The sequence below is a fragment of the Taeniopygia guttata genome, chromosome 35, assembly GCF_048771995.1.
Source record: "Taeniopygia guttata chromosome 35, bTaeGut7.mat, whole genome shotgun sequence".
Classification (NCBI taxonomy): Eukaryota; Metazoa; Chordata; class Aves; order Passeriformes; family Estrildidae; genus Taeniopygia; species Taeniopygia guttata.
The window spans coordinates 1,817,622-1,845,442 of NC_133060.1; the positions used below are offsets into that span (position 1 = coordinate 1,817,622).

Here is a 27,821-nt window from a genome sequence, read left to right on the forward strand (position 1 = left end):
CCCGCCCGCCCCGCGCCCCAAGGCTCCCCCTGCCCAAAAATCCCCACCCGGGGCTGCAGCGTCCCGAAACCCCTCAGCCAATCAGAGCGCGGGCAGGACGCGGCACAGCCAATGGGAGCTCGGGGCGTTAATTACCTCACCGGTTGCTGGGTAGAGCGTCTGAAAATCGGGCTCCCAACGGAACCGGCCAATTAGAGCGGGCGAAAAACTCCTCGGTCAGTAATAGAGGAGCCAAAAACCAGCACAGCCAATCAGATCGCGGCCAAAAACCACGGCCGAGCAATCAGGGAGCGCGTCCCTAAAGCTGCGGGGCTGGTGGTGCCGGTGCGGCGCTGCCATGGGGCGAGGGGCGGCAGCCGGGGCCGTGCTGGTGGCACTGGTGGCGCTGGGAGCCGCCCCGGCTGCGGGCGCGGAGCTCTCGGGTGAGCGGGGGGCGCGGGAGGCGCTGGGCCGGGGGGGAGAAGGGGGAACAGGGGGAAAAGGGGGAGCCCGGGATGGAGGGGGAGGAGGAGGGGACCCCCAAAGGGAGAGCGGGAGGGGCGGGGAGGGGAAAAATGGGGAGTGGGGACCCGAAACCTGAGCCCGAGGGGCTGGGGGTTGGGACAATAGTGTTAAAATGGGTGGGAAAGTGGGAAATTCGGGAGCCCAGAAGTGATTTTGGGTGCGGGCGGAGGCGGGAGGGGAGAGGATGCGGAAGGGGAAATGGGGGAAGGGCGGCCAAGAGGAAGCGGCAGCGCGGGCAGGAGGGTCCCAGGGCGGCCGTGGGGCACAGGGGGTGCGGAGTGGGGATCCGGGGTGGGCCCCGGAGCTCTGGGGGTGCTGGGGGGGAGCTGGGGGGGCACCCCCTGAGCTGTGTCCTGCACTCACAGCGGTGCTCCAGCACATGTTTAAGGCCGAGTGTCAGTTCACGAACGGCACGGAGAAGGTGAGGTACGTGCAGTGCTACATCTACAACCGCGAGCAGTACCTGGTGTTCGACAGCGACGTGGGGGAGTTCGTGGGGTTCACCCCCTTTGGGGAGAGGAATGCCAAGCGCTTGAACAGCGACCCGGCAATAATGGAGGACAAACGGGCTGAGGTAGACAGGTTCTGCCGGCACAACTACCGGGGTGTCGCCCCGTTCAGCGTGGAGCGCCGAGGTGAGTGCGGGGCAGAGCGTGTCCCCTCGGGCCCGGCCCTGCCAACGACCCCGGAGCCCCTCAAAACCTCCCTGGGAATCGGCCCAGAGCCCTCAGCCCTCCCTGGGCCCATCCCCGGGGGCTCCTGTCCCTTCCCTTGATCCCCATGGGCCTCCCACTTCATTCCCAGTCCATTCCCAGTCCCGCAGAGTCTATTCACAGCACATACCAGTGCAATCCCAGTCCCAGTCCCAGTCCATTCCCAGTCCCTCCCAATCCATTCCACTCCAAGTCCATCCCAGTCCATTCCGAGACCATTTCCAGCCGATTCCCAGTCCATGTCCCAGATCTCTCAGCCCATCCCAGTCCCCAGACCATTCCCAATCGATCCCAGTGCGTTCCCATCTATTCCCAGTCTATCCCTCCAAGTCTATCCCAGTCCATTCTCTGTCGATTCCCAGTCCCTCCCAGTCCATTCCCAGTCCCACCTAATCCATCCCAGTCAATTCCCACTCCCATCCAGTGTATTCCCAATCCATCCCATTCCATTCCCACTCCATGCGCAGGCTCTCCCAGGCCCTTCCCAGACCATCCCAGTACAAACTCTTTCCCTCCCAGTCCATCCCAGTCCATCGCATTCCATTCCCATTCCATGCTCAGTCTTTCCCAATCCATTCCCAGACCATTTCCAGTCTATTCCCAGTCCAGTCTCTGTCCATTCCCATTCCTCCCAGTCCCTCCCAGTCCATTCCAGTCCATTCCCATTCCATTTGCAGTCCCCTCCCAGTCCATCCCCAGTCCCTCCCCGTCCATTCCCAGTCCCTCCCAGTCGATTCCAATATCTCCTGGTCCTTCCCAATCGATTCCAACCCATTCCCAGTCCCGCCCAGTCCATCCCAGTCACCCCCAGTACATTCCCAGTTCCTCTGTGTCCATTCCCAGTCCCTTCCCAGTCCCTCCCAATCCATTCCCAGTCCCTTCCCAGTCCCTCCCAATCCATTCCCAGTCCCTCCCAGTCCCTCCCAGTCCCACCCCAGCCCCACCCCAGTCCCTCCCCTCCCTCTCCCAGTGCCCCCAGCCGATCCCAGTCCGTCCCCGCTCTCTCTCTCCCAGTGCCCCCCAGCGTCTCCATCTCGCTGGTGCCCTCGAGCTCCCAGCCCGGCCCCGGCCGCCTGCTCTGCTCCGTGCTGGATTTCTACCCTGCCCCGATCCAGGTGAGGTGGTTCCAGGGCCAGCAGGAGCTCTCGGAGCACGTGGTGGCCACCGAGGTGGTCCCCAACGGGGACTGGAGCTACCAGCTGCTGGTGCTGCTGGAAACCCCCCCCCGGCGCGGGCTCACCTACAGCTGCCAGGTGGAGCACGGCAGCCTGGAGCACCCCCTGAGCCAGAGCTGGGGTACGGGGGAGCCGCTGGGGCCGGGCCAGAGCCGCGGGCGGGGGCTGGGAGCCACTGGGAGGGACTGGAGAGAGCCGGCCGGCAACTGGGAGAGGGGCTGGGGGCTGGGGGAGGGCTGGGAAGGGCTTTGGGGGGTGCTGGGGAGGGTGGGATGGGGTTGGGGGGGTGCTGGTGGGCACTGGGAGGGAGTTTGGGGGTGCCGGGTGTGGCTGGGAGGGAGTTTGGGGGTGTTGGAATTTACTGGGAGGGAGTTTGGGGGTGTTGGGTGTGACTGGGAGGGAGTTTGGGGATTCTGGGATTTACTGGGAGTGGGTTTGGGGGTGCTGGGTATGACTGGGAAGGATTTTAGAGGGTCTGGTTTTAATTGCAATCGATTTTGGGGATCCTGGGAGTGACTGGGAGGGAGTTTGGGGGTGTCGGGAGTGACTGGGAGGGAGTTTGGGGGTGCCGGGTGTGGCCAAGAGGGAGTTTGGGGGTGCAGGTGTGGCTGGGAGGGAGTTTGGGGGTGCCGGGTGTGACTGGGAGGGAGTTTGGGGGTGCCGGATGTGACTGGGAGAGATTTTAGGTAGTTTGTCTTCAATTTTGATTGAGTCTGGGGGTTTTGGGTGTGACTGGGAGGGAATTTGGGGGTGCCGGGTCTGACCGGGAAAGAATTTGAGCGTTTTGGGATGTACTGGGAAATGGTTTAGGAGTGCTGGATGTGCGTGGGATGGATTTTAGGGGGTCTGGTTTTATTTGTGATCGAATTTGGGGGTGCCGGAGTGGCTGGGAGGGAGTTTGGGGGTGCCGGGTGTGACTGGGAGGGAGTTTGGGGGTGCCGGGTGTGGCTGGGAGGGAGTTTGGGGGTGCCGGGTGTGGCTGGGAGGGAGTTTGGGGGTGCCGGGTGTGGCTGGGAGGGAGTTTGGGGGTGCCGGGTGTGGCTGGCAGGGATCGGGGGGAGGTTTCGGGGGGTCCCGGCCGGGCCGGGGGGGGCGAGCGGGAGGGCGGCGGGAGGGGCTGGGGGTGTCGGGGGGAGGTTTTGGGGGCGCTGAGCCCCGCGGACCCCCCAGAGATGCCGCCGGACGCCGCCCGCAGCAAGATGCTGACGGGCATCGGGGGCTTCGTCTTGGGCTCGCTCTTCCTGGCGCTGGGGCTCGGCTTCTACCTGCGCAAGAAGGTCCGGGGGGGTGCCGGGGGTCGTGTCCCCCCCGGGCCGGAGCGGCTGCGCTCCCCCCGGGGCCCCCGGCCCGGCCTCACCCCCTTTTCTCTGCCCGCAGAGCTCCTGAGCCGCCGGCGGCCGCAGCCGCTCCCCGCGGCCTCGGGCCCGGCCGGGACCCCCCGCTCCGTCCCCGCGGGGATTTTGGGGGGGTCCCGTGTCCCCCCCAGCCCCGCTGCCGCTCTGCCCCCGCCCGCCCGCTCCCAGTGCTCCCAATAAAGCTTCCCAGTTGGCCCCGGGGCCGTTTTTGGGGGGCGGCTTGGGGGGAGGGGTTTGGGGGGGCGGTGGGGACGGGTTTGGGAAAAGGGAGGGGGACAGAGGGATGGAGGAGGAGGAGGAGGAGGAGGAGCAGAGAGGAACTCCCAGGACGGTTTTTGGACTCCCCCGCACTGTTTTGGGGTTTCTGCGCTCACGCAGCCCCCGCAGCATTGCAGCCCCGGGGCCGCCGCTCCCCTCCTGCCCTCCCGAGCCTTTCCCGGCCCAACCGGAGCCGCTCCCGGCTCAGCCCCCGCAGGAAGCCGGGGCCGCCACCGCCTTCCAAGCGTCGCTGCTCAACGGCCCCGGCGATTCCCATCGATTCCCGCGGCCGGCTGCGATCTCCAGCGCCGGGAGCGCTCCGGCTTTCGGCACCCCTGAGCGGGATTTGTCATTCCCTGGGTGCGGGAAGCCCAAGGAATGGGGAACATCCCCCTGAGAGCCCCGGGAACATCCCCCTGTGTGCATTGGGAACATCCCCCTGTGTGCCCCGGGAACATCCCCCTGTGTGCCCGGGAACATCCCCCTGTGTGCATTGGGAACATCCCCCTGTGTGCATTGGGAACATCCCCCTGTGTGCATTGGGAACATCCCCCTGTGTGCATTGGGAACATCCCCCTGTGTGCATTGGGAACATCCCCCTGTGTGCATTGGGAACATCCCCCTGTGTGCCCCGGGAACATCCCCCTGAGTGCATTGGGAACATCCCCCTGTGTGCATTGGGAACATCCCCCTGAGAGCCCCGGGAACATCCCCCTGTGTGCATTGGGAACATCCCCCTGTGTGCATTGGGAACATCCCCCTGTGTGCATTGGGAACATCCCCCTGTGTGCCCCGGGAACATCCCCCTGAGAGCCCCGGGAACATCCCCCTGTGTGCATTGGGAACATCCCTGTTCCCTTCAGGGGAGGCAATGGTGACCTGGTCACAAGGAGCAGCACGGCAGCCCGGCCTGTCCGGGCCACTCGGGCTAACGACACACGCTGACACCAATGTGGTGGACGGTCGAAAGCGTTTATTATCTTATCTCAGGGGTTTAAATAGTCTTGGGGGACTTTGCTACGTCAGGGGGGGTTGGTAGGGTCTCTAGGGTTAGTCAGGAGTGGAAAACTACTGGGTTAGGTGTGGTTACATGTTCTGGGGGTGGTAGATAACGTGTTACAGGGTGAAGGGGGAAGGGTCTTTCTTTCTGTCATATCCCGGGATCTTCTGTTCGCCTGTCCCTATCTACTGCACTCCTCCAAGAGAGACGGTATTTTAGGAGGATGCCGGTGAGCCAAAGAGACCTGCTGCAGCTGGGAAAAGACAGAAGTGGAGCCAACAGAGAAAAGTCAGGGAGGTTTGTGGTGGTGCCCCCTGTCTTCGCAGAGGAAGAAGAGAAGAAGATCTCTGTTCTTGGACCCTCGGCCCCAGGGGAAAATGGGGGGCACTGCGGTCCCAAAAATGCCAAACTGAACTGTTGTTTTTCCCCTCTTGGCAGGGCAGCCTTGAAAGGAAAAATCCTCAAAGCAGTCTGTCCATGCATGCATTGGTGCTGAGAGCGCCGTGCATGGAAAGGAGAGGGTCACTGTTGCCGTGCGAGATCGGCTCCGGGCGGACGCTGTGGGCACGGCGAGGAGGGAAGGAGAGGGCGGTGGCCGCTTTCCCCTCGTCTCTGCGAGGCTCAGTCCACGCGGGAACAGACGAAATGGCGACACGGGGCTCGGGTGCAAACACGTGTTTATTGTGGAGCGTGTTCCCGAGACACCGGGGCAGCGAGCGGGGCTCGGTTATACCCCGTGCCGGGGGCGGGGGAACCTGAGCCGTGGCCAATGGGACGGGAGGGACAGGGGACAGGGGACAGGGGACAGGGGACAGGGGACAGGGGACAGGGGACAGGGGCAGGGGACAGGGGACAAGGGCAGGGGACAGGGGCAGGGACAGAGACAGGGGACAGGGGCAGGGGACAAGGGCAGGGGACAGGGGACAGGGGACAGGGGACAGGGGACAGGGGACAGGGACAGGGGCAGGGGACAGAGGACTGGGGCAGGGGACAGGGGACAGGGGATAGGGGACAGGGGACAGGGGCAGGGACAGGGGACAGGGGCAGGGACAGGGGCAGGGGACAGGGGCAGAGGAGAGGGGACAGGGGCAGGGGCAGGGGACAGGGGCAGGGGACAGGGGCAGGGGACAGGGGCAGGGACAGGGGACAGGGGACAGGGGACAGGGGACAGGGACAGGGGACAGGGACAGGGACAGGGGACAGGGGACAGGGGACAGGGGACAGGGGACAGGGGACAGGGGACAGGGACAGGGGACAGGGGCAGGGGCAGGGACAGGGGACAGGGGACAGGGGACAGGGGACAGGGGACAGGGGACAGGGACAGGGGCAGGGGACAGGGGCAGGGACAGGGGACAGGGAACAAGGGCAGGGGACAGGGGCAGGGGACAGGGACAGGGACAGGGACAGGGACAGGGGCAGGGACAGGGACAGGGGGCAGGGACAGGGGACAGGGGACGGGACAGGGGCAGGGGATGGGGGCAGGGACAGGGACAGGGGACAGGGAACAGGGAACAAGGGCAGGGGACAGGGGACAGGGGCAGGGACAGGGGACAGGCGCAGGGGACAGGGGAAAGGGGACAGGGGCAGGGGCAGAGGACAGGGACAGGGAAACCCCAGGGACCGTGACAGGAAAGCCGCGGCGGGGGCTGGGACAGCCCGTGTGGTGAGGGGAAAGGCAGAGGGGCAGGGGACAGGGACAGGGGACAGGGGCAGGGACAAGGGACAGGGACATGGAAACCCCAGGGACCGTGAACGGAAAGCCGCGGGGGGGGGGGTGGGGACAGGGACCGGACCTACATGGTGAGAGGGAGAGATAAGGGAACGCAGGGTCGGGACAAGGGACCGCGGGGGGAAGGGGAGTGAGGGGGGGAAGAAGAAAAAATTACAAATCCTACAGGTCACCATTGGCAAACTTTTCTCTCCGGGCGGTGCCGTGAGTGCCATGGAAGCACAGGGTGTGGCAGCTGTGTTTTTGGGGGGTCTGTGGCACAGGAGGGGCTCCTCTCTCCCTGCAGATGGGCTGGGTGTGGATTATCTGTCAATGGATTGGGTGTTGATTATCTGTCAATGGATTGGGTGTTGATTATCTGTCAATGGATTGGGTGTGGATTATCTGTCAATGGGCTGAGTGTTGATTATCTGTTGATGGACTGGGTGTTGATTATCTGTCAATGGATTGGGTGTTGATTATCTGTCAGTGGGCTGGGTGTTGATTATCTGTCAATGGATTGGGTGTTGATTATCTGTCGATGGGCTGGGTGTTGATTATCTGTCGATGGATTGGGTGTTGATTATCTGTCAGTGGGCTGGGTGTTGATTATCTGTCAATGGATTGGGTGTTGATTATCTGTCGATGGGCTGGGTGTTGATTATCTGTCAATGGATTGGGTGTTGATTATCTGTCAATGGATTGGGTGTTGATTATCTGTCGATGGGCTGGGTGTTGATTATCTGTCGATGGATTGGGTGTTGATTATCTGTCAATGGATTGGGTGTTGATTATCTGTCAATGGATTGGGTGTTGATTATCTGTCCATGGATTGGGTGTGGATTATCTGTCCATGGATTGGGTGTGGATTATCTGTCCATGGACTGGGTGTTGATTATCTGTCCATGGACTGGGTGTTGATTATCTGTCGATGGGCTGGGTGTTGATTATCTGGAGGGTGGAAACCTGATTGGGGTCCAGGTTGTGTCTCGCTGTGGTTTGTTGGAGGTGGGTGGTGGGAGGTGGAATGCTTTGGAAGGTTTTCATTTTGAATTTTGTGTGTGGATTTTTTTCTCTTTCTTTTTCCTTCTATAGTACTATAGTAGCAGTGGCTTAATAAAGTTTTTTTCCTTGTTATTGAGCTTGGGGCTGCTTTGCTCTGTTCTCGATCGCATTTCACAGCATTCAATTGAGAGATTGCATTTTCATGGGGGCACTGGCATTGTGCCAGTGTCAAACCATGTCCTAGGGTGACATTATGGTGTTTGTATCTCCAATCCTGTGTTCTGTTTACGTTCGATATTATGTTCTGTGCTTTCAGAACTGACTCTGAAAGTGAAGGTTTGTTTTGCCGTGTTATCATCTGGTTCACCTCCCGCCATGGTCTGCTGTCTAGAAAAGGCTGGTGCTGGCTGGCTGGCTTTTGCTTTGCTTGCTTGCTTGGTTTGCTTCTGCTTTTGCCTTTGCTTCCTAGTTAGGTTAGCTAAGCAGTCCAATTCTTTCCCTGGACTGTTGCTTTTTCCTTTCCTCTTCCTGAATATCATCCAACCTGCTCTGGACTGGGATCTGGGAAACACCAAGGAACACCAAGAGCCTGCATTTTGTGATCTGCAGCAGCCATCCCCAGTGCTGGAGAGCAATCCCCAGTGCCCAGACCCGGGCGACCACTCCCAGGAAAGACTTTCTGGATTTGTTCATCTCTTCAGAGTGGTGAAAGAGTTTTGTTGTCATCTGGTGTTGTTAATTGTTTTGGTGCTGGGGAGTACTTTGTTCCTTGAATAAACAGGTTCCCTTCCACTTCTCTCTCAGAGGAAATTTTTCCCTGAACCAGGTGGGTGGGGAGGGGCCGTGGGGGTTTATTTCCTGGGGGCTCCTTTCAGAGGGTTTTCCCCAAATTTGCCCTAAACTAGGACAACAGCATTCAATTGAGAGGTTGCATTTTCATGGGGGCACTGGCATTGTGCCAGTGTCAAACCATGGCAGGCGCTCACCCCTAGTTTATAATATATTATTTATTTTCAAAATATATTTCATATGTTTGAAAGATTAATATATTTAAAATTTTTTTTAAATTACGATTTTATTATAATTAGTATAATTTTAGTATTATTACATAATAATAGTAAAAAGCTCTGTTAATAACTATTAATCATATGTTATTATATAAAAATTATATTAAAATTTCAATTTATATCATTTTACTCCAATCCCATTAATAGTTTATCATTTTTTTTACTGCTAATTCGGCAAATTTCGTTCCTATAGAGGAGTGGGACAAAGGGATCGGAGCAGGAATTTCTGTAGGTGCACAGCGCCCCAAAAACTGGGGTGAAACACGAAAAGAACGGCTCTGATTGGCTGGCCCGGCACAGCCCGCGCCCCCCATCCCCGCCCCCGCCCGCCCCGCGCCCCAAGGCTCCCCCTGCCCAAAAATCCCCACCCGGGGCTGCAGCGTCCCGAAACCCCTCAGCCAATCAGAGCGCGGGCGGGACGCGGCACAGCCAATGGGAGCTCGGAGCGTTAATTACCTCATCGGTTGCTGGGTAGAGCGTCTGAAAATCGGGCTCCCAACGGATCCGGCCAATTAGAGCGGGCGAAAAACTCCTCGGTCAGTAATAGAGGAGCCAAAAACCAGCACAGCCAATCAGATCGCGGCCAAAAACCACGCCCGGCCAATCAGGGAGCGCGTCCCTAAAGCTGCGGGGCTGGTGGTGCCGGTGCGGCGCTGCCATGGGGCGAGGGGCGGCAGCCGGGGCCGTGCTGGTGGCACTGGTGGCGCTGGGAGCCGCCCCGGCTGCGGGCGCGGAGCTCTCGGGTGAGCGGGGGGCGCGGGAGGCGCTGGGCCGGGGGGGAGAAGGGGGAACAGGGGGAAAAGGGGGAGCCCGGGATGGAGGGGGAGGAGGAGGGGACCCCCAAAGGGAGAGCGGGAGGGGCGGGGAGGGTGGGGAGCGGGGAAATGGGGAGGGGGGACCCCAAATCTGAGCCCGAGGGGCTGGGGGTTGGGACAATAGTGTTAAAATGGGTGGGAAAGTGGGAAATTCGGGAGCCCAGAAGTGATTTTGGGGTGCGGGCGGAGGCGGGAGGGGAGAGGATGCGGAAGGGGAAATGGGGGAAGGGCGGCCAAGAGGAAGCGGCAGCGCGGGCAGGAGGGTCCCAGGGCGGCCGTGGGGCATAGGGGGTGCGGAGTGGGGATCCGGGGTGGGCCCCGGAGCTCTGGGGGTGCTGGGGGGGAGCTGGGGGGGCACCCCCTGAGCTGTGTCCTGCACTCACAGGGGTGTTCCAGCACATGTTTAAGGCCGAGTGTCACTTCACGAACGGCACGGAGAAGGTGAGGTACGTGCAGCGCTACATCTACAACCGCCTGCAGGACGTGATGTTCGACAGCGACGTGGGGGAGTACGTGGGGTTCACCCCCTATGGGGAGAAGTGTGCCAGGAACTGGAACAGCGACCCGGAATGGATGGAGCACAGACGGACTGCGGTGGACAGGTTCTGCCGGCACAACTACCGGGTGTTCGCCCCGTTCAGCGTGGAGCGCCGAGGTGAGCGCGGGGCAGAGCGTGTCCCCTCGGGCCCGGCCCTGCCAACGACCCCGGAGCCCCTCAGAACCTCCCTGGGAATCGGCCCAGAGCCCTCAGCCCTCCCTGGGCCCTTCCCCGGGGGCTCCTTTGTCTCCCAGTCCATCCCCAGTCCATTCCCAGTTCCATCCATTGTACTCCCAGTCCAGTTATAGTCCATTCTCTGCCCCTCCTAGTCCATTCCCAGTCCCTTCCAGTTCCTCCCAGTCCCTCCCAGTCCATTCCAGTCCATTCCAGTCCATTCTCTGTCCGTCCCAGTCCGTCCCAGTCCATTCCCATTCCATGCTCAGCCTTTCCCAGTCCATTCCAAGACAATTTCCAGTCCATAACCAATCCATCCCCAGTCCCTCCCAGTCAATTGCCAGTCCATTCCCAGTCCATCCCCAGTCCTTCCCAGTTGATCCCAATACCTCCTGGTCCCTCCCAGTCCATCCCAGTCCATTCCAGTCCATTGCCAGACCCTCCTTTTCCAACCCAGTCCATTCCAAATAACATCCAGCCCATCCCAGTCCCCCCCAGCCCATTCCCAGTCCATCCAAGTCCATTCCCTGTTTGATCCACTCCATTCCCAGTCCATTCCCAGTCCCTCCCAGTCCCCCCCAGCCCCACCCCAGTCCCTCCCCTCCCTCTCCCAGTGCCCCCAGCCGATCCCAGTCCGTCCCCGCTCTCTCTCTCCCAGTGCCCCCCAGCGTCTCCATCTCGCTGGTGCCCTCGAGCTCCCAGCCCGGCCCCGGCCGCCTGCTCTGCTCCGTGCTGGATTTCTACCCTGCCCCGATCCAGGTGAGGTGGTTCCAGGGCCAGCAGGAGCTCTCGGAGCACGTGGTGGCCACCGAGGTGGTCCCCAACGGGGACTGGAGCTACCAGCTGCTGGTGCTGCTGGAAACCCCCCCCCGGCGCGGGCTCACCTACAGCTGCCAGGTGGAGCACGGCAGCCTGGAGCACCCCCTGAGCCAGAGCTGGGGTACGGGGGAGCCGCTGGGGCCGGGCCAGAGCCGCGGGCGGGGGCTGGGAGCCACTGGGAGGGAGCTGGAGAGAGCCGGCCGGCAACTGGGAGAGGGGCTGGGGGCTGGGGGAGGGCTGGGAAGGGCTTTGGGGGGTGCTGGGGAGGGTGGGATGGGCTTGGGGGGGTGCTGGTGGGCACTGGGAGGGGGTTTGGGGGTGCTGGGTGTGGCTGGGAGGGAGTTTGGGGGTGCAGGGTGGGAACTGGGAGGGAGTCTGGTGGTTCTGGGATTTACTGGGAGTGGGTTCAGGGGTGCTGGGTATGACTGGGAAGGATTTTAGAGGGTCTGGTTTTAATTGCAATCGAGTTTGGGGACGCTGGGAATGACTGGGAGGGAGTTTCGGGGTGCCGGGTGTGACTGGGAAAGAATTTGAGAGTTTTGGGATGTACTGGGAAATGGTTTAGGAGTGCTGGGTGTGCGTGGGAGGAATTTTAGGGGGTCTGGTTTTAATTGTGATCGAGTTTGGGGGTGTCGCACTGGCTGGAAGGGAGTTTGGGGGTGCCGGGTGTGGCCAGGAGGGAGTTTGGGGGTGCCGGGTGTGACTGGGAGGGAGTTTGGGGGTGCCGGGTGTGACTGGGAGGGAGTTTGGGGGTGCCGGGATTGACTGGGAGGGAGTTTGGGGGTGCTGGGTGTGGCTGGGAGGGAGTTTGGGGGTGCCGGGTGTGACTGGGAGGGAGTTTGGGGGTGCCGGGTGTGGCTGGCAGGGATCGGGGGGAGGTTTCGGGGGGTCCCGGCCGGGCCGGGGGGGCGAGCGGGAGGGCGGCGGGAGGGGCTGGGGGTGTCGGGGGGAGGTTTTGGGGGCGCTGAGCCCCGCGGACCCCCCAGAGATGCCGCCGGACGCCGCCCGCAGCAAGATGCTGACGGGCATCGGGGGCTTCGTCTTGGGCTCGCTCTTCCTGGCGCTGGGGCTCGGCTTCTACCTGCGCAAGAAGGTCCGGGGGGGTGCCGGGGGTCGTGTCCCCCCCGGGCCGGAGCGGCTGCGCTCCCCCCGGGGCCCCCGGCCCGGCCTCACCCCCTTTTCTCTGCCCGCAGAGCTCCTGAGCCGCCGGCGGCCGCAGCCGCTCCCCGCGGCCTCGGGCCCGGCCGGGACCCCCCGCTCCGTCCCCGCGGGGATTTTGGGGGGGTCCCGTGTCCCCCCCAGCCCCGCTGCCGCTCTGCCCCCGCCCGCCCGCTCCCAGTGCTCCCAATAAAGCTTCCCAGTTGGCCCCGGGGCCGTTTGTGGGGGGCGGGTTGGGGGGAGGGGTTTGGGGGGGCGGTGGGGACGGGTTTGGGAAAAGGGAGGGGGACAGAGGGATGGAGGAGGAGGAGGAGGAGGAGGAAGAGAAGCAGCCCCGAACCCCGCGGTTCCCCAGCCCCCCATAGCCCCCGCAGCCCCCCGGCCCCCTCAGCATCGCCCCCTCCCCAAATCCCGCAGCCAGCGGGGAGGGGGAGCTCGCCCCAAATCCCTCGGGGGTCCCCGGGCCGGGATTTTCCCTTGGGGGGGTTCGCGGCTCGCAGATTCCGGGATCGAGCCCCAAAATCTCTGTGGGGCACCGGGAGGGTTTCGTGTGTGGGGAGGGGATGCTCGGGGGGGGTTCGGGACAGGGGAGGGGGACAGAGGGATGGAGGAGGAGGAGGAGGAGGAGGAAGGAGCCGGGATGGGACCGGGGATGGAACCGGGATGGGACCGGGATGGGGCCAGGATGGAACCGGGATGGAACCGGGATGTAACCAGGATGGGACTGGGATGGAACTGGGATGGGGCCCCAAAATCTCTGTGGGGCACCGGGAGGGTTTCGTGTGTCTGGAGGGGATGCCCGGAGCCTGAGGGACCCCAGATCTGAATTTGGGCTGAATCCTGGTGGTTTGGGGCTTTTATGGACAGAAAACCTGCGGGGAGCTCTAGAGCTGGGCCTGGGCTGGAGGAACTCCCAGCCTGGGGCGCTGTCGCGGTTTGAGACGGAAAATGAATTTTCTGGGAAGGAAGAGGTCAGTTTGGACATTGACCAACTGAAGGTGGACACGGCTCTGAGAACAGCGAGGGGTTCAAAGCAGAATTCCCAGCAGAACTCGCTCTCTCTGGTTCCGCTCAGCGCTCAGTGCAGCCTCTCCCCTGCCCGGCCGTGGCTGGGTGGGGCAGGGGAAGGCCCACGGCCGGACTGAGGTGGGCCCAAGGGTGGGGGGATGGAACCCCCTGCAGATGGAAGGGTGGAGAAATCTGGGATGTCTCCGTTCCCCCCCAGAGTCTCTCTGGAGAGAAAGGGAGAGAGAAAGAGGCAGCGGTGGTTTATCAGCGATACACCACGGGGAAGGCCCAGCCGGCCCTGGGAGCTGCAGCCTGGGCCCAGAGCCACCCTTGGGAGTCGGCACTTTTAACCCTTCTGAGAAATGAAAGCTGTGTGGGATTTTTCTCCTCCTCGGTTTGAAAGAGAGGCAGAGGGACAGCCTGGGAGCTGGGATGTTGGAAGGAGAAATTCCAGGCGGGAGGAGATGATGGAGCGGCTTTTGGCCGGACTTTTCCTTGGTAGCCACAGACTGAACCGATCTTCTCCTCCAAGAGAGACGGTATTTTAGGAGGATGCCGGTGAGCCAAAGAGACCTGCTGCAGCTGGGAAAAGACAGAAGTGGAGCCAACAGAGAAAAGTCAGGGAGGTTTGTGCTGGTGCCCCCTGTCTTCGCAGAGGAAGAAGAGAAGAAGATCTCTGTTCTTGGACCCTCGGCCCCAGGGGAAAATGGGGGGCACTGCGGTCCCAAAAATGACAAACTGAACTGTTGTTTTTCCCCTCTTGGCAGGGCAGCCTTGAAAGGAAAAATCCTCAAAGCAGTCTGTCCATGCATGCATTGGTGCTGAGAGCGCCGTGCATGGAAAGGAGAGGGTCACCATGGGAAACTTTTCTCTCCGGGCGGTGCCGGGAGTGCCATGGAAGCACAGGGTGTGGCAGCTGTGTTTTTGGGGGGTCTGTGGCACAGGAGGGGCTCCTCTCTCCCTGCAGATGGACTGGGTGTGGATTATCTGTCAATGGGCTGGGTGTGGATTATCTGTCAATGGATTGGGTATTGATTATCTGTCGATGGACTGGGTGTTGATTATCTGTCAATGGATTGGGTGTTGATTATCTGTCAATGGACTGGGTGTTGATTACCTGTCAATGGATTGGGTGTTGATTATCTGTCAATGGGCTGGGTGTTGATTATCTGTCAATGGATTGGGTGTTGATTATCTGTCAATGGATTCGGTGTTGATTATCTGTCAATGGATTGGATGTTGATTATCTGTCGATGGACTGGGTGTTGATTATCTGTCGATGGATTGGGTGTTGATTATCTGTCAATGGATTGGTATTGATTATCTGTCCATGGGCTGGGTGTTGATTATCTGTCAATGGATTGGGTGTTGATTATCTGTCAATGGGCTGGGTGTTGATTATCTGTCAGTGGATTGGGTGTTGATTATCTGTCAATGGATTGGGTATTGATTATCTGTCAATGGATTGGGTGTTGATTATCTGTCAATGGATTGGTATTGATTATCTGTTGATGGGCTGGGTGTTCATTATCTGTCAATGGACTGGGTGTTGATTATCTGGAGGGTGGAAACCTGATTGGGGTCCCGGTTTTTCTCGCTGTGGTTTGTTGGAGGTGGGTGGTGGGAGGAGGAATGCTTTGGAAGGTTTTCATTTTGAATTTTGTGTGGGGATTTTTTCCCCTTTCTTTTTCCTTCTATAGTAGTATTGTAGCAGTGGCTTAATAAAGTTTTTTTTCCATGTTATTAAGCTTGGGGCTGCTTTGCTCTGTTCTCGATCGCATTTCACAGCATTCAATTGAGAGATTGCATTTTCTTGGGGGTACTGGCATTGTGCCAGTGTGTAGGAGGCAATCTGAAGACCCTCACTCATTTGCCTGCCGATTGCCACGAGAAGGAACTCCCTTCCCCCACTGCAGTTCCAGCTTGGAGAAGGCAACAGTGCAGGTGCAGCCGCTGCACCGTTACGTTCTGTTCCCAACGAGGCCCGGCAAGAACTTGGCAAGGACTTGGCAAGGAGTTGGCGAAGACCCAGCGTGGACCCAGCACAGAGCGGCCCTCTGCAATTCCTGCTTCACTCTCCACCTTTAAGCCGAATGAACTGTTGGGGTGACTCTGGTGGTCTCTCACTGAAGACCCCTCATCTGCCTCGTTACCACCGTGACAGACGGAGATCAAGAACCCTCTCCCCAAGGACTGAGACTGAGACCCCGACCACAGAGAGTGGTGGAGGGGGGAAATGACATGACCTGTTCTTCTCCAGTAAGTTCAATGGATTTATTCTTCATTGTGTTTGTTCTGCCTGGGTGATTTTCTATAGGTCACCTGTTCCCCCCATAGCAATTTCAATAGACTCTCATTGTTCTGCGTGTTCCCCCCTTTCCTTCTGTGGACTGTAACTGGACCCCTGGGCTGGGCAGGATTTTGGAGACTCTTCCCAACACAACAAGACGGATCCCCATGGTCCGGACCACCGAGGACCTCGCCTGTGTTGGTAGCTATTCCCATCCCCCCTTGTCTCTCTCTCTCTCTCTCTCCTTTTTATTTCTTTTCTGACCCCACTATCGCATTTATTGCTTTTTGGCCCTTAATAAAGGTGCATCTGTTGTGATTAAACTGATAGTCCCCTGCTGTTCTCTTTTGCACTTTGGGATTGGCTAACGAACCATCACCACACCCCGCTATAAGCGGATCGTGACACAGTGTCAAACCATGACAGGCGCTCGCCCCTATTTAATAATATATTACTTATCTAAAAAATACATTTAAAAGTGTTTTAAAAATTAATATGTTAAAAATTTTAAAATAATACGATTTTATTATAATTAGTATAATTTTAGTATTATTATGTATTAATAGTATAAAATTATGTTAATAGCTATTAATCATAGGTTACTATATAAAAATTATATTATAATGAGAATTTATATAATTTTACTCCAATTCCGTTCATAGTTTATCATTTTTTTGACGGCTAATTCGGCAAATTTCGTTCCTATAGAGGAGCAGGACGAAGGGGTCGGAGTAGGAAATTCTGTACGAGCACAGTGCCCCAAAAATTGGGGTGAAACACGAAAAGAACGGCTCTGATTGGCTGGCCCGGCACAGCCCGCGCCCCCATCCCCGCCCCACCTGCCCCGCGCCCCAAGGCTCCCCCTGCCCAAAAATCCCCACCCGGGGCTGCAGCGGCCCGAAACCCCTCAGCCAATCAGAGCGCGGGCAGGACGCGGCACAGCCAATGGGAGCTCGGAGCGTTAATTACCTCATCGGTTGCTGGGTAGAGCGTCTGAAAATCGGGCTCCCAACGGAACCGGCCAATTAGAGCGCGGAAAAAGCGCCTCGGCCAATCATAGAGGAGCCAAAAAACAGCACAGCCAATCAGATCGCGGCCAAAAACCACGCCCGACCAATCAGGGAGCGCGTCCCTAAAGCTGCGGGGCTGGTGGTGCCGGTGCGGCGCTGCCATGGGGCGAGGGGCGGCAGCCGGGGCCGTGCTGGTGGCACTGGTGGCGCTGGGAGCCGCCCCGGCTGCGGGCGCGGAGCTCTCGGGTGAGCGGGGGGCGCGGGAGGCGCTGGGCCGGGGGGGAGAAGGGGGAACAGGGGGAAAAGGGGGAGCCCGGGATGGAGGGGGAGGAGGAGGGGACCCCCAAAGGGACAGCGGGAGGGGCGGGGAGCGGGGAAATGGGGAGGGGGGACCCCAAATCTGAGCCCGAGGGGCTGGGGGTTGGGACAATAGTGTTAAAATGGGTGGGAAAGTGGGAAATTCGGGAGCCCAGAAGTGATTTTGGGGTGCGGGCGGAGGCGGGAGGGGAGAGGATGCGGAAGGGGAAATGGGGGAAGGGCGGCCAAGAGGAAGCGGCAGCGCGGGCAGGAGGGTCCCAGGGCGGCCGTGGGGCACAGGGGGTGCGGAGTGGGGATCCGGGGTGGGCCCCGGAGCTCTGGGGGTGCTGGGGGGGAGCTGGGGGGCACCCCCTGAGCTGTGTCCTGCACTCACAGCGGTGCTCCAGTGGCAGGGAAAGACCGAGTGTCACTTCACGAACGGCACGGAGAAGGTGAGGTACGTGCAGCGGCACATCTACAACCGACAGCAGTACGCGATGTTCGACAGCGACGTGGGGGAGTACGTGGGGTTCACCCCCTATGGGGAGAGGAATGCCAAGCGCTGGAACAGCAACCGGGGATGGATGGAGTACAAACGGACTGCGGTGGACAGGTTCTGTAGGTGCTGGTACAAGACTTTTACCCCATTCATCACGGAGCGCCGAGGTGAGCGCGGGGCAGAGCGTGTCCCCTCGGGCCCGGCCCTGCCAACGACCCCGGAGCCCCTCAAAACCTCCCTGGGAACCGGCCCAGAGCCCTCAGCCCTCCCTGTGCCCATCCCCGAAACTTCCCAGTCACTCCCAGTCCATCACAGTCCATTCTCTGCCCATTTCCAGTCCATCCCAGTCCATTCCAAGTCCCGCCAAGTCCATTCCCAGTCACTCCCAACCCCTCCCAGTCCATCCCAGCCCATTCCCAGTCCCTCCCTGTCCATTCCCAATGCCACCAAGTCTATCCCTGTCCATATCAGTCCATCCCAGTCTATCCCAGTCCATTCCCAGTCCCTCCCAGTCACCCCCAGTCCATTTCCAGTCCCACCCAGTCCCTTCCAGTCCCATCCCTGTCCCTCCCAGTCCATTTTCAGTCCATCCCCAGTCCCTCCCAGTCAATTCCGAGTCCCTCCCTGTTGATCCCAATAACTCCCAGTCCCTCCCAGTCCTTCCCAGTGCATTCACAGTCCATTCCCAGTCCACCCCAGTCTCCCTCAGTCCATACCAGTCCCTCCCAGTCAATTCCCTGTCCGTCCCAGTCCGTCCCAGTCCATTCCCATTCCATGCTCACTCTTTCCCAGTCCATTCCAAGACAATTCCCAGTCCCTCCCAGTCCCTCCCAGTCCATCCCAGTCCATTCCCAGCCCATTCCCAGTCCCCCCCAGTCCCTCCCAGTCCCCCCCAGCCCCACCCAGTCCCTCCCCTCCCTCTCCCAGTGCCCCCAGCCGATCCCAGTCCGTCCCCGCTCTCTCTCTCCCAGTGCCCCCCAGCGTCTCCATCTCGCTGGTGCCCTCGAGCTCCCAGCCCGGCCCCGGCCGCCTGCTCTGCTCCGTGCTGGATTTCTACCCTGCCCCGATCCAGGTGAGGTGGTTCCAGGGCCAGCAGGAGCTCTCGGAGCACGTGGTGGCCACCGAGGTGGTCCCCAACGGGGACTGGAGCTACCAGCTGCTGGTGCTGCTGGAAACCCCCCCCCGGCGCGGGCTCACCTACAGCTGCCAGGTGGAGCACGGCAGCCTGGAGCACCCCCTGAGCCAGAGCTGGGGTACGGGGGAGCCGCTGGGGCCGGGCCAGAGCCGCGGGCGGGGGCTGGGAGCCACTGGGAGGGAGCTGGAGAGAGCCGGCCGGCAACTGGGAGAGGGGCTGGGGGCTGGGGGAGGGCTGGGAAGGGCTTTGGGGGGTGCTGGGGAGGGTGGGATGGGGTTGGGGGGGTGCTGGTGGGCACTGGGAGGGGGTTTGGGGGTGCCGGGTGTGACTGGGAGGGAGTTTTGGGATCCTGGGAGTGACTGGGAGGGAGTTTGGGGGTGCCGGGTGTGGCTGGGAGGGGGTTTGGGGGTGCCGGGTGTGGCTGGGAGGGAGTTTGGGGGTGCTGGGTGTGACTGGGAAGGATTTTAGAGGGTCTGGTTTTAATTTCAATCGAGTTTCGGGGTGCTGGAAATGACTGGGAGGGAGTTTGGGGGTGCTGGAATTGACTGGGAGGGAGTTTGGGGGTGCTGGGAGTGGCCGGGAGGGAGTTTGGGGGTGCCGGGTGTGGCTGGGAAAGAATTTGGGCGTGTTGGGATGTACTGGGATACGGTTTATGAGTGGTTGGTGTGCGTGGGAGGGATTTTAGGGGGTCTGGTTTTAATTGTGATCGAGGTTGGGGGTGCGGGGTGTGGCTGGGAGGGAGTTTGGGGGTGCCGGGAGTGACTGGGAGGGAGTTTGGGGGTGCTGGGAGTGACTGGGAGGGAGTTTGGGGGTGCTGGGTGTGACTGGGAGGGAGTTTGGGGGTGCCGGGTGTGACTGGGAGGGAGTTTGGGGGTGCCGGGTGTGGCTGGGAGGGGGTTTGGGGGTGTCGGGTGTGACTGGGAGGGAGTTTGGGGGTGCCGGGTGTGACTGGGAGAGAGTTTGGGGGTGCTGGGAGTGACTTGGAGGGAGTTTGGGGGTGCCGGGTGTGGCTGGGAGGGAGTTTGGGGGTGCCGGGTGTGACTGGGAGGGAGTTTGGGGGTGCCGGGTGTGGCTGGGAGGGAGTTTGGGGGTGCCGGGTGTGACTGGGAGGGAGTTTGGGGGTGCCGGGTGTGGCTGGCAGGGATCGGGGGGAGGTTTCGGGGGGTCCCGGCCGGGCCGGGGGGGCGAGCGGGAGGGCGGCGGGAGGGGCTGGGGGTGTCGGGGGGAGGTTTTGGGGGCGCTGAGCCCCGCGGACCCCCCAGAGATGCCGCCGGACGCCGCCCGCAGCAAGATGCTGACGGGCATCGGGGGCTTCGTCTTGGGCTCGCTCTTCCTGGCGCTGGGGCTCGGCTTCTACCTGCGCAAGAAGGTCCGGGGGGGTGCCGGGGGTCGTGTCCCCCCCGGGCCGGAGCGGCTGCGCTCCCCCCGGGGCCCCCGGCCCGGCCTCACCCCCTTTTCTCTGCCCGCAGAGCTCCTGAGCCGCCGGCGGCCGCAGCCGCTCCCCGCGGCCTCGGGCCCGGCCGGGACCCCCCGCTCCGTCCCCGCGGGGATTTTGGGGGGGTCCCGTGTCCCCCCCAGCCCCGCTGCCGCTCTGCCCCCGCCCGCCCGCTCCCAGTGCTCCCAATAAAGCTTCCCAGTTGGCCCCGGGGCCGTTTGTGGGGGGCGGGTTGGGGGGAGGGGTTTGGGGGGGCGGTGGGGACGGGTTTGGGAAAAGGGAGGGGGACAGAGGGATGGAGGAGGAGGAGGAGGAGGAGGAGGAGGAGGAGGAGGAGGAGGAGGAGGAAGAGAAGCAGCCCCGGACCCCCGCGGTTCCCCAGCCCCCCATAGCACCTGCAGCCCCCCGGCCCCCTCAGCATCGCCCCCTCCCCAAATCCCGCAGCCAGCATGGAGGGGGAGCTCGCCCCAAATCCCTCGGGGGGTCCCCGGACCGGGATTTTTCCTTGGGGGGGTTCGCGGCTCGCAGATTCCGGGATCGAGCCCCAAAATCTCTGTGGGGCACCGGGAGGGTTTCGTGTGTGGGGAGGGGATGCTCGGGGGGGGTTCGGGACAAGGGAGGGGGACAAAGGGATGGAGGAGGAGGAGGAGGAGGAGGAAGGAGCAGGGATGGGGTTGGGATGGAACCGGGATGGGGTCGGGATGGGGCCGGGATGGAGCCCCAAAATCTCTGTGGGTCACCAGGAGGGTTTCGTGTGTGGGGAGGGGATGCCCAGAGCCTCAGGGACCCCAGAGCTGAATTTGGGCTGGATCCTGGTGGTTTGGGGCTTTTATGGACACCAAACCCGGGGGAGCTCCAGAGCTGGGCCTGGGCTGGAGGAACTCCCAGCCTGGGGCGCTGTCGCGGTTTGAGACGGAAAATGAATTTTCTGGGAAGGAAGAGGTCAGTTTGGACATTGACCAGCTGAAGGTGGACACGGCTCTGAGAACAGCGAGGGGTTCCAAGCAGAATTCCCAGCAGAACTCGCTCTCTCTGGTTCCGCTCAGCGCTCAGCGCAGCCTCTCCCCTGCCCGGCCGTGGCTGGGTGGGGCAGGGGAAGGCCCACGGCCGGACTGAGGTGGGCCCAAGGGTGGGGGGATGGAACCCCCTGCAGATGGAAGGGTGGAGAAATCTGGGATGTCTCCGTTCCCCCCCAGAGTCTCTCTGCAGAGAAAGGGAGAGAGAAAGAGGCAGCGGTGGTTTATCAGCGATACACCACGGGGAAGGCCCAGCCGGCCCTGGGAGCTGCAGCCTGGGCCCAGAGCCACCCTTGGGAGTCGGCACTTTTAACCCTTCTGAGAAATGAAAGCTGTGTGGGATTTTTCTCCTCCTCGGGTTGAAAGAGAGGCAGAGGGACAGCCTGGGAGCTGGGATGTTGGAAGGAGAAATTCCAGGTGGGAGGAGATGATGGAGCGGCTTTTGGCCGGACTTTTCCTTGGTAGCCACAGACTGAACCGATCTTCTCCTCCAAGAGAGACGGTATTTTAGGAGGATGCCTGTTGGGAAGGGTCGATAAATATGATTGATAACCACAATGGTACAGCCAGGACGAATATAACGCCCCCTACTGGCTGGACAATAACCCTCACCTACAGAGGGGTCCAAAAGCCAAATGGACTGTTCCATCTCACCCCCCAGAATGTATGGCTCACCCCACACCTGTAACCCTCCCCTGAACCATCAGTTGTCTGTGACCCCATTGGCCCAGGTCCTGTTCCAGCCCACCTTGGAGCCCCCATTGATAAGGGGTTTCCGGGGGGCCGAACGCTCTCTTGGATCTTCCCCTCTCCTCCTGGAGTATCCTCCGGGAGTCCCTGCTCCCCTCTTTGTCTCTCCCCTCCCCATCACCTCAGGCCCAGCCACGTGCTGCTACACAGCTCAAGGCAGGGCCACAATGCATCCCGAATAAACCTCATCCCTAAGAGCAACCTCAGAGATCTCGCTTGTATCCGTCCGTGGAATACCCAAATAAACGTATTTACAAATAACTATTAATCACATTTTATTATATAAAAATGATATTATAATATCAATGTATATAATTTTACTCCATTTCCATTAATAGTTTATCATTTTGTTGACCACTAATTCGGAAAATTTCATTCCTATAAAGGAGTGGGACGAAAGGGTCCGAGTAGGAAATTCGGTACGTGCACAGCGCCCCAAAACTTGGGGTGAAACACGAAAAGAACGGCTCTGATTGGCTGGCCCGGCACAGCCCGCGCCCCCATCCCCGCCCCCGCCGGCCCCGCGCCCCAAGGCTCCCCCTGCCCAAAAATCCCCACCCGGGGCTGCAGCGTCCCGAAACCCCTCAGCCAATCAGAGCGCGGGCAGGACGCGGCACAGCCAATGGGAGCTCGGAGCGTTAATTACCTCATCGGTTGCTGGGTAGAGCGTCTGAAAATCGGGCTCCCAACGGAACCGGCCAATTAGAGCGGGCGAAAAACTCCTCGGTCAGTAAGAGAGGAGCCAAAAACCAGCACAGCCAATCAGATCGCGGCCAAAAACCACGCCCGGCCAATCAGGGAGCGCGTCCCTAAAGCTGCGGGGCTGGTGGTGCCGGTGCGGCGCTGCCATGGGGCGAGGGGCGGCAGCCGGGGCCGTGCTGGTGGCACTGGTGGCGCTGGGAGCCGCCCCGGCTGCGGGCGCGGAGCTCTCGGGTGAGCGGGGGGCGCGGGAGGCGCTGGGCCGGGGGGGAGAAGGGGGAACAGGGGGAAAAGGGGGAGCCCGGGATGGAGGGGGAGGAGGAGGGGACCCCCAAAGGGAGAGCGGGAGGGGCGGGGAGGGGGGAAATGGGGAGGGGGGACCCCAAATCTGAGCCCGAGGGGCTGGGGGTTGGGACAATAGTGTTAAAATGGGTGGGAAAGTGGGAAATTCGGGAGCCCAGAAGTGATTTTGGGGTGCGGCCGGAGGCGGGAGGGGAGAGGATGCGGAAGGGGAAATGGGGGAAGGGCGGCCAAGAGGAAGCGGCAGCGCGGGCAGGAGGGTCCCAGGGCGGCCGTGGGGCACAGGGGGTGCGGAGTGGGGATCCGGGGTGGGCCCCGGAGCTCTGGGGGTGCTGGGGGGGAGCTGGGGGGGCACCCCCTGAGCTGTGTCCTGCACTCACAGCGGTGCTCCAGCACATGTTTAAGGCTGAGTGTCACTTCACGAACGGCACGGAGAAGGTGAGGTACGTGCAGGGCTACATCTACAACCGCGAGCAGTACCTGATGTTCGACAGCGACGTGGGAGAGTTCGTGGGGTTCACCCCCCTTGGGGAGAGGAATGCCAAGCGCTTCAACAGCAACCCGGCAATAATGGAGGACAAACGCTCTGAGGTGGACAGGTTCTGCCGTAACAACTACCGGGGTGTCGCCGCGTTCAGCGTGGAGCGCCGAGGTGAGCGCGGGGCAGAGCGTGTCCCCTCGGGCCCGGCCCTGCCAACGACCCCGGAGCCCCTCAAAACCTCCCTGGGAATCGGCCCAGAGCCCTCAGCCCTCCCTGGGCCCATCCCCGGGGGCTCCTTTGTCTCCCAGTCCCTCCAGTCCCTCCCAGTCCCTCCTAGTCCATTCTCTGCTTCTCCCAATCCATCCCAGTCCCTCCCAGTCAATCCCAAATCTGTCCCAGTACATTCCCAGTCTATCCCAGTGCATCCCAGTCCCTCTCAATCCATTCCCAGTCCCTCCCAGTCCATCCCTAATCCCTCCCACTCCATTCCCAGTCCCTCCCACTTCCTCCCAGTCCCGTCCCAGTCCATTCCAGTCTATCTCAGTCCATTCCCAGTCCCTCCCAGTTGATCCAAATACCTCCTGGTCCCTCCCAGTCCCTCCCAGTCCTTTCCAGTCCATTCCCAGACCCTCTTTTCCTACCCAGACCATTCCCAATAACATCCAGTGCATTCCCAGTAAATTCCCATTCCAACCCAGTCTCACTCAGTCTATCCCAGTCCATTCCCAGTTGATGGGAAGTTTGTCCCAGTCCGTCCCAGTGCATTCCCAGTCCATACCAGTACATTCCAGTCCATTCCCAGTCCATACCAGTACATTCCAATCCATTCTCAGTCCCTCACAATTAATCCCAGTTGATCCCAATCCATCCCAGTCCCTCCCAGCATATTCCCTGTCCATTCCAGTACATTTCCAGACCCTCCCATGCCATTCCCAGTTCATTCTCAATCCCCCCCCGTCCCTTCCAGTCCCATCCCTAATCCCTCCCAGTCCCTCACAGTCCCTCCCAGTCCCTCCCAGCATATTCCCAGTCCCTCCCAGTCCATTGCAGTCCATTCCTTGTCCGTCCCAGTCCATCTCAGTCCATTCCCACTCAATTCCCATTCCATTCCCACTCCCTCCCAGTCCCTCCCAGTCCATTCCCAGTCCTTCCTTGTCCATTCCCCGTCCCTCCCAGTCCCTCCCAGTCCCCCCCAGCCCCACCCAGTCCCTCCCCTCCCTCTCCCAAGTGCCCCCAGCCGATCCCAGTCCGTCCCCGCTCTCTCTCTCCCAGTGCCCCCCAGCGTCTCCATCTCGCTGGTGCCCTCGAGCTCCCAGCCCGGCCCCGGCCGCCTGCTCTGCTCCGTGCTGGATTTCTACCCTGCCCCGATCCAGGTGAGGTGGTTCCAGGGCCAGCAGGAGCTCTCGGAGCACGTGGTGGCCACCGAGGTGGTCCCCAACGGGGACTGGAGCTACCAGCTGCTGGTGCTGCTGGAAACCCCCCCCCGGCGCGGGCTCACCTACAGCTGCCAGGTGGAGCACGGCAGCCTGGAGCACCCCCTGAGCCAGAGCTGGGGTACGGGGGAGCCGCTGGGGCCGGGCCAGAGCCGCGGGCGGGGGCTGGGAGCCACTGGGAGGGAGCTGGAGAGAGCCGGCCGGCAACTGGGAGAGGGGCTGGGGGCTGGGGGAGGGCTGGGCAGGGCTTTGGGGGGTGCTGGGGAGGGTGGGATGGGGTTGGGGGGGTGCTGGGGGGCACTGGGAGGGGGTTTGGGAGTGCTGGGTGTGACTGGGAGGGAGTTTGGGGGTGCCGGGTGTGACTGGGAAAGAATTTGGGCGTGTTGGGATGTACTGGGATACAGTTTAGGGGTGCCGGGTGTGGCTGGGAAGGAGTTTGGCAGTTTTGGGATTTACTGGGAGTGGGTTTAGGGGTGCTGGGTATGACTGGGAAGGATTTTAGAGGGTCTTGTTTTAATTGTGATTGAGTTTGGGGGTACTGGAATTTACTGGGAGGGAGTTTGGGGGTGCCGGGTGTGGCTGGGAGGGAGTTTGGGGATGCCGGGTGTGGCTGGGAGGGAGTTTGGGGGTGCCGGGTGTGGCTGGGAGGGAGTTTGGGGATGCTGGGAACGTCTGGGAAGGATTTTAGAAGGTCTGGTTTTAATTGTGATCCAGTTTGGGGGTGCTGGGAGTTTGGGAAAGAATTTGAGCGTTTGGGATGTACTGGGAAATGGTTTAGGAGTGCTGGATGTGCGTGGGAGGGATTTTACGGGGTCTGGTTTTAATTGTCATCGATTTTGGGGGTGCTGGTTGTGGCTGGGAGGGAGTTTGGGGGTGCCGGGAGTGACTGTGAGGGAGTTTGCGGGTGCCGGGTGTGACTGGGAGGGAGTTTGGGGGTGCCGGGTGTGGCTGGGAGGGAGTTTGGGGGTGCCGGGTGTGGCTGGGAGGGAGTTTGGGGGTGCCGGGTGTGGCTGGGAGGGAGTTTGGGGGTGCCGGGTGTGGCTGGGAGGGAGTTTGGGGGTGCCGGGTGTGGCTGGCAGGGATCGGGGGGAGGTTTCGGGGGGTCCCGGCCGGGCCGGGGGGGGCGAGCGGGAGGGCGGCGGGAGGGGCTGGGGGTGTCGGGGGGAGGTTTTGGGGGCGCTGAGCCCCGCGGACCCCCCAGAGATGCCGCCGGACGCCGCCCGCAGCAAGATGCTGACGGGCATCGGGGGCTTCGTCTTGGGCTCGCTCTTCCTGGCGCTGGGGCTCGGCTTCTACCTGCGCAAGAAGGTCCGGGGGGGTGCCGGGGGTCGTGTCCCCCCCGGGCCGGAGCGGCTGCGCTCCCCCCGGGGCCCCCGGCCCGGCCTCACCCCCTTTTCTCTGCCCGCAGAGCTCCTGAGCCGCCGGCGGCCGCAGCCGCTCCCCGCGGCCTCGGGCCCGGCCGGGACCCCCCGCTCCGTCCCCGCGGGGATTTTGGGGGGGTCCCGTGTCCCCCCCAGCCCCGCTGCCGCTCTGCCCCCGCCCGCCCGCTCCCAGTGCTCCCAATAAAGCTTCCCAGTTGGCCCCGGGGCCGTTTGTGGGGGGCGGGGTGGGGGGAGGGGTTTGGGGGGGCGGTGGGGACGGGTTTGGGAAAAGGGAGGGGGACAGAGGGATGGAGGAGGAGGAGGAGGAGGAGGAGGAGCAGAGAGGAACTCCCAGGACGGTTTTTGGGCTCCCCCGCGCTGTTTTGGGGTTTCTGCGCTCACGCAGCCCCCGCAGCGTTGCAGCCCCGGGGCCGCCGCTCCCCTCCTGCCCTCCCGAGCCTTTCCCGGCCCAACCGGAGCCGCTCCCGGCTCAGCCCCCGCAGGAAGCCGGGGCCGCCACCGCCTTCGAAGCGTCGCTGCTCAACGGCCCCGGCGATTCCCATCGATTCCCGCGGCCGGCTGCGATCTCCAGCGCCGGGAGCGCTCCGGCTTTCGGCAGCCCTGAGCGGGATTTGTCATTCCCGGGGTGCGGGAAGCCCAAGGAATGGGGAACATCCCCCTGAGAGCCCCGGGAACATCCCCCTGTGTGCATTGGGAACATCCCCTGTGTGCATTGGGAACATCCCCCTGTGTGCCCCGGGAACATCCCCCTGTGTGCATTGGGAACATCCCCCTGTGTGCATTGGGAACATCCCCTGTGTGCATTGGGAACATCCCCCTGTGTGCATTGGGAACATCCCCCTGAGAGCCCCGGGAACATCCCCCTGTGTGCATTGGGAACATCCCCCTGTGTGCATTGGGAACATCTCCCTGTGTGCCCCGGGAACATCCCCCTGTGTGCATTGGGAACATCCCCCTGTGTGCATTGGGAACATCCCCTGTGTGCATTGGGAACATCCCCCTGTGTGCATTGGGAACATCCCCCTGTGTGCATTGGGAACATCCCCCTGTGTGCATTGGGAACATCCCCCTGTGTGCATTGGGAACATCCCTGTTCCCTTCAGGGGAGGCAATGGTGACCTGGTCACAAGGAGCAGCACGGCAGCCCGGCCTGTGCGGGCCACTCGGGCTAGCGACACACGCTGACACCAATGTGGTGGACGGTCGAAAGCGTTTATTAACTTATCTCATGGGTTTAAATAGTCTTGGGGGACTTTGCTACGTCGGGGGGGTTGGTAGGGTCTCTAGGGTTAGTCAGGAGTGGGAAACTACTGGGTTAGGTGTGGTTACATGTTCTGGAGGTGATATATAACGTGTTGCAGGGTGAAGGCGGAAGGGTCTTTCTTTCTGTCACATCCCGGGATCTTCCGTTCGCCTGTCCCTATCTACTGCACTCCTCCAAGAGAGACGGTATTTTAGGAGGATGCCGGTGAGCCAAAGAGACCTGCTGCAGCTGGGAAAAGACAGAAGTGGAGCCAACAGAGAAAAGTCAGGGAGGTTTGTGGGGGTGCCCCCTGTCTTCGCAGAGGAAGAAGAGAAGAAGATCTCTGTTCTTGGACCCTCGGCCCCAGGGGAAAATGGGGGGCACTGCGGTCCCAAAAATGACAAACTGAACTGTTGTTTTTCCCCTCTTGGCAGGGCAGCCTTGAAAGGAAAAATCCTAAAAGCAGTCTGTCCATGCATGCATTGGTGCTGAGAGCGCCGTGCATGGAAAGGAGAGGGTCACCATGGGAAACTTTTCTCTCCGTGCGGTGCCGG

At 61.4% G+C, this 27,821-nt stretch overlaps 4 protein-coding genes across 4 annotated transcripts; all 4 read left to right on the forward strand.

Annotated features, from left to right (window-relative positions):
• The first annotated feature begins 227 nt into the window (after positions 1-227).
• On the forward strand, positions 228-3,942 carry LOC115493244 (class II histocompatibility antigen, B-L beta chain-like). The gene is made up of 5 exons (XM_072921226.1): positions 228-422; positions 870-1,139; positions 2,232-2,513; positions 3,563-3,669; positions 3,770-3,942. Exons 1-5 carry the CDS (start codon positions 338-340, stop codon positions 3,776-3,778), a joined length of 753 nt encoding a protein of 250 aa, XP_072777327.1. The 5' UTR covers positions 228-337; the 3' UTR covers positions 3,779-3,942.
• A 5,436-nt stretch (positions 3,943-9,378) lies between these two features.
• Positions 9,379-12,497, forward strand: LOC121468742 (class II histocompatibility antigen, B-L beta chain-like). The gene is made up of 5 exons (XM_072921215.1): positions 9,379-9,528; positions 9,986-10,255; positions 10,971-11,252; positions 12,118-12,224; positions 12,325-12,497. The coding sequence occupies exons 1-5, from the start codon at positions 9,444-9,446 to the stop codon at positions 12,331-12,333; spliced, it is 753 nt and encodes a 250-aa protein (XP_072777316.1). The 5' UTR covers positions 9,379-9,443; the 3' UTR covers positions 12,334-12,497.
• A 4,198-nt stretch (positions 12,498-16,695) lies between these two features.
• On the forward strand, positions 16,696-20,170 carry LOC140681410 (class II histocompatibility antigen, B-L beta chain-like). The gene is made up of 5 exons (XM_072921224.1): positions 16,696-16,843; positions 17,291-17,560; positions 18,365-18,646; positions 19,791-19,897; positions 19,998-20,170. The coding sequence occupies exons 1-5, from the start codon at positions 16,759-16,761 to the stop codon at positions 20,004-20,006; spliced, it is 753 nt and encodes a 250-aa protein (XP_072777325.1). The 5' UTR covers positions 16,696-16,758; the 3' UTR covers positions 20,007-20,170.
• A 2,338-nt stretch (positions 20,171-22,508) lies between these two features.
• LOC140681411 (class II histocompatibility antigen, B-L beta chain-like) lies at positions 22,509-26,223 on the forward strand. The gene is made up of 5 exons (XM_072921225.1): positions 22,509-22,662; positions 23,111-23,380; positions 24,482-24,763; positions 25,844-25,950; positions 26,051-26,223. Exons 1-5 carry the CDS (start codon positions 22,578-22,580, stop codon positions 26,057-26,059), a joined length of 753 nt encoding a protein of 250 aa, XP_072777326.1. The 5' UTR covers positions 22,509-22,577; the 3' UTR covers positions 26,060-26,223.
• Positions 26,224-27,821: the final 1,598 nt, after the last annotated feature.